Source organism: Electrophorus electricus, chromosome 16, assembly GCF_041902795.1.
Source record: "Electrophorus electricus isolate QZ-2024a chromosome 16, ASM4190279v1, whole genome shotgun sequence".
Taxonomy (NCBI): domain Eukaryota; kingdom Metazoa; phylum Chordata; class Actinopteri; order Gymnotiformes; family Gymnotidae; genus Electrophorus; species Electrophorus electricus.
In genome coordinates, this window is record NC_137512.1 from 16,125,809 (window position 1) to 16,140,370 (window position 14,562).

A 14,562-nucleotide genomic window follows, 5' to 3' on the forward strand; every position below is an offset into this window, starting at 1 on the left:
GTGGTGTTAAATGAAACCAAAATTTACATATCTCTGTGTAACTTCTATGTTGTGTTAATGTAGATTAATTTTGATTATCTTAATGTGTACATGTCCCTCCACTGAATATGCCCTGGTTCTCTCTGATACCTTTGGCGTCTGATCACTCCCCCACATGCACATATTATTCATCAACAATCAACAACTGCTTCAGAATATATTCCTACTTGTTTCAGTAACAGGTGAATAATCAGAAATGAAACGAGCTATAACAGATTCGCTTTTTCCGCTTTAGAACTGCATGGGAACTGTAAAAATATCAAACACCTCCTCTTCCCCGTCCCAGGGGGTTCAGTTGAACCCTGGCATGTATCTCTGCCCTCTGGCATCAAGGGTTGTGGTGCTGATGTTGTCACCGTGGAAATGGAGAGGCGGAGGCCATAAGCTAGTTGCGTCCCTGTGCTTTGGCAGTATGCCTCTAGACCTCACTGAGACTCAGTCTAAGCCATTGCTTCTAGGGCCATCCAGCCACTATGCATAGCCTTGGTGTTATTATCCCCTAGTCTGATATTCATGTGGCAGAAAAAGATTACACAAAAAAAAGAACTTCCCCTGCTGCCCTTTACCCATGAGAGATAGCCCATAGAGTTTAGGAATAATATGCCTCTATGAAATAATGTACCTATTAAAAAGGAATCATTCGACTGCAAATTGTCACAGTTTCTACTTCCAATGCCTTCAACATGTCAACGTCTGTGTGTGTGTGTGTGTGTGTGTGTGTGTGTGTGCATGTGAGTGCACGAGCGTGTATGTGCATGTGCATGTTCCAATCTAATTCCATGGCAGACAGTGTGTGTCTGTCTGTACGTGTGCGCATGCGAATGTGCATGTGCACGTGCGTGCATGCATTTGTGTGTGTGTACATATGTGTGTGTGTGTGTGTGTGTGTGTGTGTGTGTGTGTGTGTGTGTGTGTGTGAGAATCCGAGTGGGTGCATGTCTGCGTCTGTCTGTGTGCGTGCGTGCGTGCGTGCATTCCACTCTAATCCCATGGCACTCCACTGTCTGTACTAAAGCCCCTGTTATCCTGCCCTTAATAAGACATGGTCTGGCTGGCATAAGTTGACCTGCGTGACACAACCAATAATAAGCTGACTCTATAAATCCTGATGTAATGGTGCCATCTACCAGCGCAGGCATCTCTCCTCTGCGCCTGCCATTGAGTGTGATTTGTGTGCTGCTTCTAATTGTATTAGTGTAAAATCAATTAAAATCCTTAGTAGGAATATTACCCACCCGTTGATCTTCCATGTATGTTAAGCCTCAAAGATGCTGCTCTGCTTTGCCACAGTGGGGTTCTTAGTGTTCCCTCTCTGTCTTTCTCTCTCTTTCTATCTGTCTCTCTCTGTCTGTCTCTATCTCACTCTTCCTTTATCCACACAGGACCACCAACACGTCCCGTCCGGATACACTGGGCAAAGTGAGTACAATACTGCATCCATGTGCTGTGTCATTCATCCAAATTTGAGTCAACCATCCACAACCAAGCATGCAGAACCACCGGCAATTTTTCCAACCTATAACAGATCAAAAAATAAATAAATCATCATCAACAGTCCTTTGACATGTTGCGCCCTGAGCCAAGCTGATTGGTTGCTGCTTCTTGGCCGGCGCTTAATCAAACCCAGCCCTCTGACATTTACGTGTGCATTTCATTTGGCAGAGCGCTGCAGTGTTCCTGGTAACAAGCCTGCAACCAAGTCAGTGCCACACAAGTCGTGAGTATTCATTCAGTTAATTATTAGAGAGATTATAGCAGGTGGAGGAGGGGACGGGGGATGCCCCGACTGACGAGCCACGCAGCTGGCAATGTTCCACTTTTAACCTTTTAACCCCAGGCTTCACTTTGAGGCAGACGAGTCCACTGTGTTTATGGTTTTATTGTCAGTATAGCTTGTCCTGAAGCCTACTGTGGAACTGCTTAAATTGGCCTAATCACCTATCCATATTTATCCACACTTAATAAACTACCCATAACCCCTTAGTCATGTTTTATTTATATATATATATATATGAGATCAATGTTATATATACAGTTCACATGTATGTTGTTCATGTCCAGGCTTGTCTACACTGTCTGAACAATAATACCACCGAGTCTTTGCAAATGTTGTTGCACTTTGACAGAATAATAGCAATATGGTGCCATTCCCTCTATCTTTGATTTTATCTTTCTCAGTATACAGTTCTCAGTATCCATTATCCAATGGCTGTGTACAGTTAATGATGCAAAAACTGTTCTCTGTTGGCAAGTATGAACATGTTCTATGGAAACTGGAGGAAAATGGTAATTGGCTAGATTGTGTTGCTATTACCCCATGCTGCAGGAATCTTTTCAAGCTCATATGTGACTGGTTAAACTGATTTATCAGATATAAACTGATGTAACACACCTTATCAGCACAGCAAATGAGACCTTTTCTTTAGTGGGCACAAGAGTTAGGGTGGACAAGAGTTGATGTGAAGTACCAGTGCTGTAGAAGAATGCATTGTTTAGTTACTGGAGTCTCTGATGTCACATGGTTATCTTTTAATCTGGAACAGTGTTATATGCATCTCTTTAGTCTGAGGTCAAAGGCAGAGATAAAGGCCTGAGCATTTGTCAGTTTTGTTGCACTCTGACCATCCATTTTATTCTTTTCCTTTTTTTTGCCGCATTCAAATCAAGATGACTCGGCCTTTGTTCCTCCCAATTACATACCAGTTTGAGGGAAACCTGAAATGATTTAACCAATCCAAATATTTGGAGCGTGGATGCTTCAAGGAGAGTGTTCAGCTCAATACCAGCTTTGTCTGGCACAGCTGAGAACTCTGACGATGGGTAGGATCACGGTTCATTTGCCCAACCCTATCCCATACCACACCCGCATGCCAACCCCTACCCCAGCCACACACCCAAACCCCGATTCCTAACCTACCCCTTCCCCATACCCCAACCCTTCTTACCTCATACCCTGTCCCTGCCCCCTCTGCCCCAGGTGCGGCCAACACTGGACATTTAACAGAGACAGAAGGAACGTGACTGGGGCTCTGCATTTAAGCTCAGGAATACTGCTTCTTCATGCCCCCCCCCCCCCCCCCCCTTTGCCGAATGCAATTTCGTGTCATTTCATTGTGCACCATGTATTTACACAGCTCTTGACAGATGCTTATGTTTAATTGCATGGGTTTATGTTGCAGTTCAAAGTACCGTATGATTTTTGCATTGGGCACTGAAATGCTATTGCTATACTGATAGTTTTGGAGCCTTGTTTAGCAAATACTGCAGTTAGTTACAGATCTAACTGTTGCTTTTTGGGGGATTGTTCCTGTTGTTCTTTTTTTGGGGGCTTGGTTAGGATTAGTTTTTGCTTTTTACATCCTACTGACTGCACTTGTATGGGAATGGAAGCTCATCTATACCCTGCTTTATTATAGGGTTTGGTTTCTTATAAACCAGGGCTGGGTTTCCCAAAACATTCGTAACACTAAGTACTTCATAATCTCCTACTTAAGAACATTCTTAAATTTACAAGCATTTCCCAGAACCATTCATAACTAACATAGTGCTTAAACCTGTTTGTAAATTTAAGACTTTTCCATTCATAACTCACTAAGTTCATAACTTGAAGTTCATGTGCAGTTGTACCTCAAAAAATAATAGAGACTGCTAATTTTACTTTTTAAAAATTCACTGAAATGCTGGTTCTATGTATGGCAATAGCAAATTAGTATACATAACATATGAAATGTATTTATTAATATTTATTTTCATAATTGCAAGAGAAAGAAGTGGTTACACTTAGCCTGCTAAGTTAAACTTATGACTTAATCAATCAAATTGACTAATCATTTACACAAATAAGTAACTTGGAGTAAGGCCAGATGAGAGTAACCATACAGGTGGATTTCTGCAGACTCTTGGGATGCCCATGAGCTAAGTAAAGCTGCTGTATCCAAATGTTTGCATGCTTTCACTAAAGCTGTGCCACGCACCAACATATAGAACATTTCCATGCACTAGGCATGCATTGCATGAAATCAAAATAGGTTTTCATGCAATTGGAAACGTTCCTGGAATTGTTGATGCAGTGGATGGCACACCAACCCCCATACACACTCCCAACCTCTTGAGCACTAACACATCTGCTGTAAAGGCTGCATTAAATGTGCAAGTCATATGCAACCACCAAAGCCTCTTTACGGACACTGTGTCCCGGGAGTACTCATGACTCCTTCATCTGGGCCAATTGTGGAGTGGGTCAGATGGCAAGGGGCACACTGCTATCTTGAATTACCAGGAGAGATGAGAGAAAGACTTTACCAGGCTGGCTTGGAAACATGAAGGCAAATGATAAGAAATATTTTTGCCTAAATTAAAAAATATATATATTTGGGATAAGTGACCTCTGTTTGGTTTTTGCTATAAACATAGACTCCAAGGCATATATTGGGGTGCATATTTTTACTTTATTTGTGCCCATTACTTAAAAGATAAATAATGAAATACAATAACTGAAAAAAAAAAAAAAAAGATTATTTTCTACAGTCATGGTTACGGACTAAAATATGACTGTAAAATTACACTCAAAATATGAGTGTACTTCATTTGCCAAAAAAAGTGACAACACACACAACAACCTAATTTAAATATGAATTTGATTATAATTATTTTGTTATACATTCTAGCATTTTTCTCCACTGGACAGCTATAAGTGATCACCATGGCATATCAATCAAAAACCTCTGACATTTAGTAGGCTTGCATCACCGTATGATTAGATGTGAAGATAGTCACAACTGCGTCATGTTGTGGTCTGACATACTACAGGAAAAAACAAAATAGCTATAATTTAGCATTGGTTAGCATTACAGCTGTTCACTTAGCAGAGTATTAGTAGCCTATTATTTAGGTTAACAACTAATATCAAATATAAATTCAGGCATTGACTACTTCAGTTATGAACATTTTAATAACCAACTACACATGGGATTGCTAACAGAAACACTTACATATATAGCAAACTTTCAAAGATAGGCTAATAAACATTGAACTCTATTGACATACATTGGTATTTAACTAATATTTATTAAGAAGACAAACTATCTGCAGCACTAGAGGAGTTGTAGCCTGCTCTCTGTCACTCTTGGTTTAAACTCTGCTGTTTGTCACTCAGACACCGAGCAGCTGCATGATCACAGCATGATCTGTGGTTCTTCTTAAAGGGGCAGAATTTGGTTGATATTTTCCATAGATAGAGATATAGATAACATCTTTTATCGTGAATTATTTTGGCTGCAATTATTATGTAGTGAAAATCTGATGATATGCCAGCCCTATTGCAGAGCATGTGTTGACTTGCAGCTCTGTGTTTGTAGAAACTGAGATGAGTACAGAGGAATCCTAAGAGTAGTGAATTTCAGAGTAGTCAGAACAAGTATGTGTTGTTCAGTAGATCAGGGAAGACAACAGTGTGTGTTGATCAAAGTTCAGTCCTTAAACTGAGCAAGTCTCCATATGATTTGTCTTTCATCCCTTCGGTCAACAGGAAATCAAATGCATTTCTTTATCTAGCTTCCAAACATAAACATGCATATCTCTACATACATATCTCACGAGTCATAAATATACTAAAATAAGATATATATTTTTTTGTCCCTGAGCAGTTAAATTCTGGGTAAATCAACTTGAAGCACGTCAAAGCCTGCTCTGTCCAGTCATTGCCATCATGTCCTGTAAGGCCCACAGATATTAGAAGAGTCATGTTCTCCCAGGCATCTTACAGACGCTTAAAGTCCGAAGCGGAGGATTTTGATGCGCCATCATATAAACATTTTACGTTTCTTCATTCTCTTGAATCTCAGTAATCCATTAGGCTTAGGGCACAGGGTGGCATTCATTCAAAGCAGCACAGGGCAGGGCCCTTCAGTAACCTCCTCACCAGTGCCAGTGATCAGCACTGTAATTTATTCCAAACCCAGTATTACTCACACTCATTCAGCGCTACTCTGCCCGTGCAAGAGAGCGTAAGGGGGTGTGTGTGTTGGGGGGGCTCCTCTCTGCCCACATCCAGCCCTACCTAACTGCCCAGACAGTGGGTTATTTTCTGCTTACTGTTGCATACACATGCAGTCTTATGTGTCTCATCCACTGGCATTTCACTGTATGCCGCCTTTGTTAGTTGCACTACTGCACGGTAATATTTTTGTCTCATTAGCACAGGTCTGTCGAGGAGGGCATCGAGTGGGTTATTTTCAGAATGGCTGTTTATAAACGAAGTGACCTTTTGGGTATGCTGCCTTCCCCAGAAGCCTTTTAAGGCATATATTCAAATGACGCTATCACAAGATGAATCAAAGAACATGTCAACTGCGTCCAGTCTTATGATCTCACCATCTACTGTTTGACTGTCATCCTAGAATTCTCTTGGCCCAAGTAGTTGCCAGGACAGGGGGTAGAGATGGCAGCAGGAGACACTCTCTAAATGTGGGTTTGAAAGGTCACGGCCTGTGTGTGGGCTTCACCGCCCAGCCCCTATAAGCAGGTTCTAGTCTGTGGTGAACCTGGGGGGGCGGGGCCTCAGAATGATGGTGCCCATGTGACTCTCAAACCACGCGGGACCCCTCCCTCACTAGATTAGGATTCCAGCTGGCTCTATAACAACCTCAGTGAAACAAGTCTGAAAAGGCTTTGGTCTTCCTGTAACTTAAGAGTTGCACAGCATGGGTAAGCAGTATGGTCTGCTTCTCACACAAAGTTTATCTTCTTTTGAGACATGATGAAGAAACAGATGTATCATAAGGCATGTTTTTTTTTTTCTGTTGTTCTTGGTTTTTAGCTTCTCCCTAAAATCAAGAGATTTTTTTTTCCTCCACGTCCGGCCACAAATTTTAATTCATGGCGTCACGAAGCACTGTTTATGCCCGTCAGGCAAGAGTCTTAAAAGACCCTGACACTGCCTCAGTTGTGAAGATAAACAGAGACAACCAAATCCTGCCTCTCGAAGAGAGGGGGTGGAGGGGGCACTGGCGGAAGGGAGCCGGCCTTTTTCATCCCGAACCTTAACACGGACTTTTTGACGTGACACTCCAGCGGCCTCCAAATCTGAGTCGGAAATGGCTTCAGGCCAATCTAAATAATCCAGTGGATGGCGGCAGCTCAGCAGCAGGGGTTACGCGAGGATGGATGGGGCCGGCTGGAGGTGGAAGCAGCCTCTGGAGCAGCCGTCCGTCAGGGACTCCTTAATCAAAGTTCCCCCAGGGCGGCGGACAGGCGGGACGGGGTGAGGGGACCTCGGGCCACTCTGCCTCGCTGTAACGTATGCTTTTCTGCCTAGCCTCAGTTCTGCTCTTCTAACTGCGTTGTCTTCTCCCCTGACCAGCCATTTGACAGGGAGAGCCGCTGTCATGTCAGAACTACAGGAACTCCTCTCTCCTGGAGAGTTACTGTCAGCTACCTGTGCATATAAAGCTGCACACCTTTCGGTGTACACACTTGTACCCTCTCAACTACTCAGCACGTGTGAGCCTTATAATTACAGTGCTTACCACTTGTAGGCATCTGATCAGTTGATTTCGGCTCATGATCTTTGACAGCTGATCTTGTCATTCATGTAAGTTTTATCTAAAGGCCTGGCTATGAGTTGCCTGTCAGCTATAGGTATGCTTACACTTTCTCACATACACACACACACGCACACTCATCCATATACTTTCTATTAGGGAAGTGTATAGCAGTGACATTAGAAGTGTGTTGAAGATGCTGTATCTCTTGAGTTGCTCTCCAGACGAGTACAGTGCTGACAGATCTGGAGCAGCACTCATCTCAGGACACAACTGGCTATGCTGTGTGTGTGTGTGTGTGTGTGTGTGTGTGTGTGTGTGTGTGTGTGTGTGTGTCATGTGAGGCGCCTGTCTCCAAAGAAAAAAAACACACACAGTGTGTTTGTTTACCGTCCAAGTGCATTCCCGTGTTCCCACCCGTGATTGACACGACAGAGTGAGTTGGGCGTGGGGGATTGGGGGGAGGAGGACTCCAGTACTTATTTAAAGCTTCATGCCATCTCCTGGCGGTCGCCATTGCAATTTTATAGGGAAGCGTCTCCTCAGGGACTGTAAGCGAGGAGGTAGACAGAGACACACTCCTGCCAGCTTTTCTGTAAGACAGTAAGTCGCAGGGAGAAGAGCGTGAGTCAGCGGTAGGCAACACGTCCTCCCCGCTCCTCACGCATGCCGCACTAACTGTTCCTCACTTTAAACGTGTCCTCCCCATGCCTCACGCACGCCGCACTAACTGTTCCTTACTTTAAACGTGTCCTCCCTGCGCCACACGTACACTGCACTAACTGTTCCGCCCCTTTAAACTTGTCCTCCCCATGTCCCACACACATCGCACTGTTCCTCACTTTAAACGCAGCCTCTCCACACCTTATGCATGGTGCTAACAGGTCCCCACTTTAAACGTGGCCTCCCTACACTTCACATATACTGCTTTAACTCGTCCATGCTTTGAACATGGCCTTCACACACCCCACACACGCAGTGCTTCCCCACACCTAACACATACACTGCTTTAACTCTTCCCTGCTTTGAACGTCGCCTTTACACACCTCACACACGCTGTGGTATGTCCATACCTCACACACGCACCACGCTAACTGTACATTATTTTAAATGTCTCACACATGCCATAGTATTTCCAGCTCTAAATGAGCAGTAAAGCTGACTTGAAGAACTTACATATCACATAATGAAATGGATCTCTCCTTTACAAGTCTTAAAACCAATACATAGTGCTCTTAATGTTAACACTTACCGGTTTTATAAGCCCTTCTACCCAGCGGCATACATATACTATATTGCATGAACTATATAGTCTTGGAGCTCTAGTCTATATTCTTATACTTTATTGGTTGAGGTTTTTGCCTCCATTTACCCTTCAGTAAGAGCTTCTAGCACAACCATGGCATGCAGGACATGATGATAATGGACACCCCCTGGCAGTTACCCACTGTTCCTCCAGGGACCTTCCCTGTCTACTCCTCCAGGGAGCCCCAGTGCTTCTTTCCTACCCTGACCCAACTCTCTCTCTGTTACACACACACACACACACACACACACACACACACAAACACACACTCTTCTAGTTACCTGGCAGCTCAATTGTCAAAGCAGCAAGCTAAGTGGACTAGGGTTGGAACTCTCCTTCACAAAACAACCCATCACCATCAAATCAAAACATGGGGCAGAAACCCCAGGGGTCTGCTGGAGTCACAGTGGCGCTCCTTGTGGCAAGGCCATTGGTAGTGGTAATGGTAACTGTAGTAGCCATGCAAGGGTAAAGGTTGTAGGGTGCAAAGTTTGTTTTGAAAATGTGTGTGGGCTAAGATCCAAATGCTGGGGTGGAGATGGACACAGCAAAGGTGGAGGAACTTTGACACACGATATAAAGGAGAAGACTAGTGGCGCACTGGTATGCTGTTGTTGCACACATACTCCTGTGTGTCGATGGATTACACTAGAAACCTGGCAGGAAGTCTCACAGAGGCAACGACAAGCAGGGAGGCACTAATGACACTAATATTCCCTAAGGTCATATGCAATCGCTTTTTGCTACTGTCAGGAAAAGTTTCTGCTAGTCCTCTGTGTATAAAACTTCGGGCCGCCTCTAAATTGATGGAGTGGTGACGGCAGCCGAGGCCAGCAAAGCCGTCTCACCACCACAGAAGGCTTCATTTAGTGACTTTTCACCAGGAGTGACTTGGCGCTTGTAGTGAGCAGCACCAGCTCGTGTGATCCTGCGGCCAGTGACTCCTTAGCTCCACTTCCCCACTAGTTAGGCTTCGTCTGTGCTGGTGGACGGCAGCTAAATGGCCCTCTCTGGGTTCTCCCTGTGGCGTGACGGGCGTCAGTAATGACCAGCAAGTGCAGCACTCCCGGCTGTTATTAAGAGGAGTGTCCATGACACTGCCCCCCCCCCCCCCCCCCAAAAAAAACAGGGCCTGGACAGGTCCTGCCCTCTGTACAACCCTCTCTCTGCTCTTCTGAACGACACCACAGCAACTGGAAGTCCTTTACCTGTCCTTCCTCTTCCACGACCAGAGCTCTGACAGTAAAGCCTATTACTGTGTAGTGATTGTGGGTCTCACGAGTGCTTTCAAACTTGCCCCACTTTATACTGATGCCAAAAAAATATAATAATTAGACCATTTCTTTATATGAGGTACTTTAAGAAGACATCATTGTTGCACTGGTTATCTTAAAAATATATATATTTTATAATTATTTTGTGAATTTTAAAGATTCAATTTGTAGCCATTTTGTTATGCTACAGAATATGTAATGAAAGAATTCTTCGATTGACATTCCCCATTCTTCTTCAGATGATTACAGAAAAGTACTTGAACACCCACCACACACCAGTAGACTGAAATGACTGGACTTCCTTTGGATTTCAGGTCAGCCTCCCCTCAGGAAACTGTACCTCAGGGACACTGAGGACAAGGCTGGGCTTCATGTTTCTCCTGTCATGTGCTAACTGTTACGCCGTTTGTTGGGGGTGGTAGCCGCCGTGGTTTCCATGGCCGCGTAGCTTCCACAAATAAACCCGACATCCATTTCTATTCTGTCCTCACCGTATTTGTTTGTAAAGCTGTCTGGGCACTTTTTGCAAGTGAAAATATGTCATCGTGAATATTGCAACCATTAGAAAACTTCTCGCCCCAGAGGAGGAGGTGGTGAGTGAAAATATATTCCTTCGAGAGATCTCGTGCTTCAATTTGTAACAGTTCACACATTAGCACATTTATCCCTAGTACTTCAGTTGTGACGTCTCCGTGTGCTATAAGCGCTTTATCACCAGTGGACAGAAATCACTTTTTTAAACCTTTTGTTAAATCTAATAAATCTTTAATACTTCTACCTATCAAGCCCCCCTCCCCCCAGTCTTCCCATCAGCCAATCCTTCCTTATTCTCATGCATTCACACCAGTAAAATTCAGTTTACCTTCTGCGTGTCCTTGTGGTTACAAGGTTAATTTGGCAGAATGGTAAACACTGGAGCAATTAGCCAATAAATATAGTTCCACTCTTAAACTGAAATTGGCCAGATGGGCTTGTGCGCTGGTCTGAGTGTGAAGTGAAGCTGGGTGTTTGTGTTACATGACTGCTGCCACACTCTCGTAGTGCCCTTTCTAAAGGAGCCCAGAGGACGATCGTTTGCGTCAGCAACCTCGTTCGGTTAAGACCTCAGTCCCGCAGCGTCGTGTGACAGATGTGTAAACCAAAATTGTCCTCGGCGCGTGTGGCGGTTGCAGCACGTCAGTGAGGTGGTACTCTTTTCACATTCCTCTTGGAGGTGCCATTACAAATTCAGGAGCCATCCCGCTTCCCAGAATGCAAAGTGCCGTTCCATTGGCCCAGAGTTCTGTTGACCTAGCACTCATGGCGCCCTATTCTCTCTCTTCTCGATTTCTTGATCAAATTCTTGATTAAGCTGCACACTTGTTTCTGAGGAGGAAAGGAAGGTGAGAACTGCACACCTCTTATTGAACGTAGAGAAACATGGTACTTTTATTCCACTCCAAAACCTTAGTGCCATTTCTTACACTGGTGGTGTTGACAGGGAGAGTCGAGTTGCATCTGTTTGGTTATGACTGTGTTTATTTTAGGCTACACTTCAACAGCTGGTTAAAACATGTTTAATCCTTCTGAACAGACAAACAGACACACACACACATATGCACACACGAACACAGACACACACACATTCACTCTAGGATCATCTGCTATAAACTGAAAATCCTTTTGGAGGATTGCACCTCGAGCACCTGGTCTCCTGTGCAGGCCTATTCTTGACATCTGTTGGAGATTACAGCAGGTAATGACTGGTAGTTTTGTTCAAAGTTCCACTCCATCTACAGGGCTGAACAACAGCTTAGGTCATAGAAAACTAAACCTTAAACACATTTACCCATTTATAGGGGGGTTTTATTGTTCCAACTTGGGAAGGAAAATTCATTACTTTGCCCGCTGTGTGTGTGTGTGCGTGTGTGTGTGTGTGTGTGTGTGTGTGTGTGTGTGTGTGTAGGCTTGCACACGCTGATGTTCTGGTGGCTATTGGCGCTTGAGGGATTGCCGATTCAGAAATATTGCTGGACATCTCTGGGTGATGTCATGTAACCTCATAACAAGATGTCAAATGACATCATGTTCTCATTCTCCTGTTTTAATGAGGTTAGGCCTTGGTGCACGACTTTATTTTATATGCTGGATTGCAAGATGATATTTACAATAGTGGAGCTGGGCCATTACTCTACAGCAAAACACAATGTTGGATGGTACAACAAAACCGCTCGTTCACAAAGCAGGTGCAGTGGGGAAATGCCACTTCAGAAGTGGGAGATACATATGGACCCTGCATATAGATATTTTTTTTCCCATAATCCAAGTTCATGATGAGTGAACATGAATGAGTGATGTTCATTACTAAAAATCATCTTTGTTCTTTGGCTTTGGCTGCAGTGAAGTTGAGAAATAGTGGATCCAAGAAGTGTGACATCTCCTTTAAAAGTCCCCCCCCCCCCCCCCTTTACCTGTTGCACGGTGGAAAAGGTTCGTATTCCTGATGAAACCTTTTGCTCACCTTTCAGAATGCTGGAAGATGACCTGAAGATCAGCAGTGATGAAGATGACTCTGAACAGGTGAGCTGCAAACAAAAGCTGTACCTTCCCCACTAGCGAAGTCGCACAACTTACCAAACAATAGCAGTCCACAGGGTTTCCTAAGCATGCGAGGCCCAGTCGAGCTTAATCAAGTCCCAGGTGAGTGAATTACCCAGGCAGAGGCATTTACCTGAAGTCTATGATGCAGCGCAGGCTGTGGAGATGGCAGCAAAAATGTGATAAACAGTTTCATCTAAGCACTTCATACTCTGTAGAAGCAGTGTGACATTAAATCTTGTTGAAATGCTGGAATCTTGTAATGATGCTTGCTGGTTGTATAAAGACTCATAGGTTAGCCCTGGCACGCACACACACACACACACATACACACATATATACACGCACACAGGCATTCATGCATGCATACACACGGCGTGCACACAAATGCACTGCAGCGTGCCACACTGGGTCAGCATGGGACTAACAGGAGTGGAGGATAGATAATGAACATGTTTCACACAGAGTAGGATTTGTGTGTGTGTTGGAGAGAGGAGGCGGACTAAAAGAAACCAGATGAAGTAATTTTGCTTCTGTCTCATAGTGCCCACATAGAACCATATCCAAAGCAATTAACCTCTTTCTTTCTTTCTCTCTCTCTGCTGCTCTGCTTCTTATTCTGTGGTTATGGTAGAACACAGATATATAACCATATTTCATACAAATTACCTGACAAAACAGAACAAGTTCACTAGAAGGAGTTTCCCAAGACCCATTCTTAATTGGCCCTCACTAATGACCCAGGCCCTTTATAGTCTGCTTTTCCACACTTTACTCTTCTTTGGTGTAATTGCCTTAATTGGCTTTATTGGTGAACACTTACATTGATGCAGCACAATTTATATCCTTTCCCAAACACCATCAAGCACAAGCAATGCCTTTCCTGTAGTGCAAACTCCATTAAAAAATTGATGTAATATCTCACAACAATATCGGCAACATCTTTTTTTCAAATCGCTCGGCTGCCAGTGGGATTACAGTGAGACCTCCAAGATAAGCCGTACCCATGCCCATGGCTTCTCACACCTTGCCTCTCCACCGCCAATCAGTGGAGCCTTTATTTATGACTGCTGGCTTGCTTATTAATCATTTAACATCCCTCCCTGTCCTCCTCCTGATTGAAAAGGATACTGCTGAGAGTGATAGCCAGAAATCAGCCAGGGAAGCTAATGGCATTTTTACAAGAGGGTATTGAAGTTCAATGACATCATTTGTTAAGAGACGGGGAGGATAATGGGGTTTCGGGGCGTTCAAGGTCCAGCGAGGCTGGAGGCTTTTTATTTGACGTGTAAAATTTCGGATAATCAAACACTAATCCTCCGTCCGCAGTACAGGCCGGTTTAGAGCGGTGTGGAGCGAAGCGGCGTTTAACTCTGGAAAGGGCCACTAATGGTTTAGCGCAGGCAGGAGAATACAGAGCAGGGTGAAGTGCATCCAGACCGGTGATCATCTAGACCCCAGTCACCAGCCGCGCTGAATCAGGTGGGTTAGATCAGGGAAGTCAACCAGGTACATGACTTATACCAGACCAAAGGCCACTAAGCTAGCTAGATACTCATTATTTACAACAATAATAATAATAATAATAATATCCACCTTTTTTATCTTTTCCTTTTTTCAGTCATTTGAAGTCATTTAGAATTCAGTTAGCAATATCCTCACATTTTTTTTGGTAATTATGTTTTTTGCCTCTTTTGTTAAGAATGGTGACTTTGCCCCCCAACCTATCCATCCTGTTAGAAAGGCTTTAGCTGGGGTGTTGTGTTCACCGGGCTAAAATGTTTTGTTGCACTCTGTATTTGGAAGGCTTACATGGCCTGAAGTG

The 14,562-nt window shown here is 43.9% G+C and overlaps 1 protein-coding gene across 4 annotated transcripts in view; it reads left to right on the forward strand.

Annotated features, from left to right (window-relative positions):
• aff2 (AF4/FMR2 family, member 2) overlaps positions 1-14,562 on the forward strand; it is a 139,884-nt gene that overhangs the window by 78,016 nt on the left and 47,306 nt on the right. For all 4 annotated transcript variants that reach the window (XM_081698701.1, XM_081698702.1, XM_027002154.3 and 1 more), the window contains 3 exons: positions 1,422-1,458; positions 1,702-1,756; positions 12,668-12,719. In XM_081698701.1, coding sequence (XP_081554827.1) covers positions 1,422-1,458; positions 1,702-1,756; positions 12,668-12,719 — 144 coding nt within the window. The remainder of the gene's footprint in view (positions 1-1,421; positions 1,459-1,701; positions 1,757-12,667; positions 12,720-14,562) is intronic.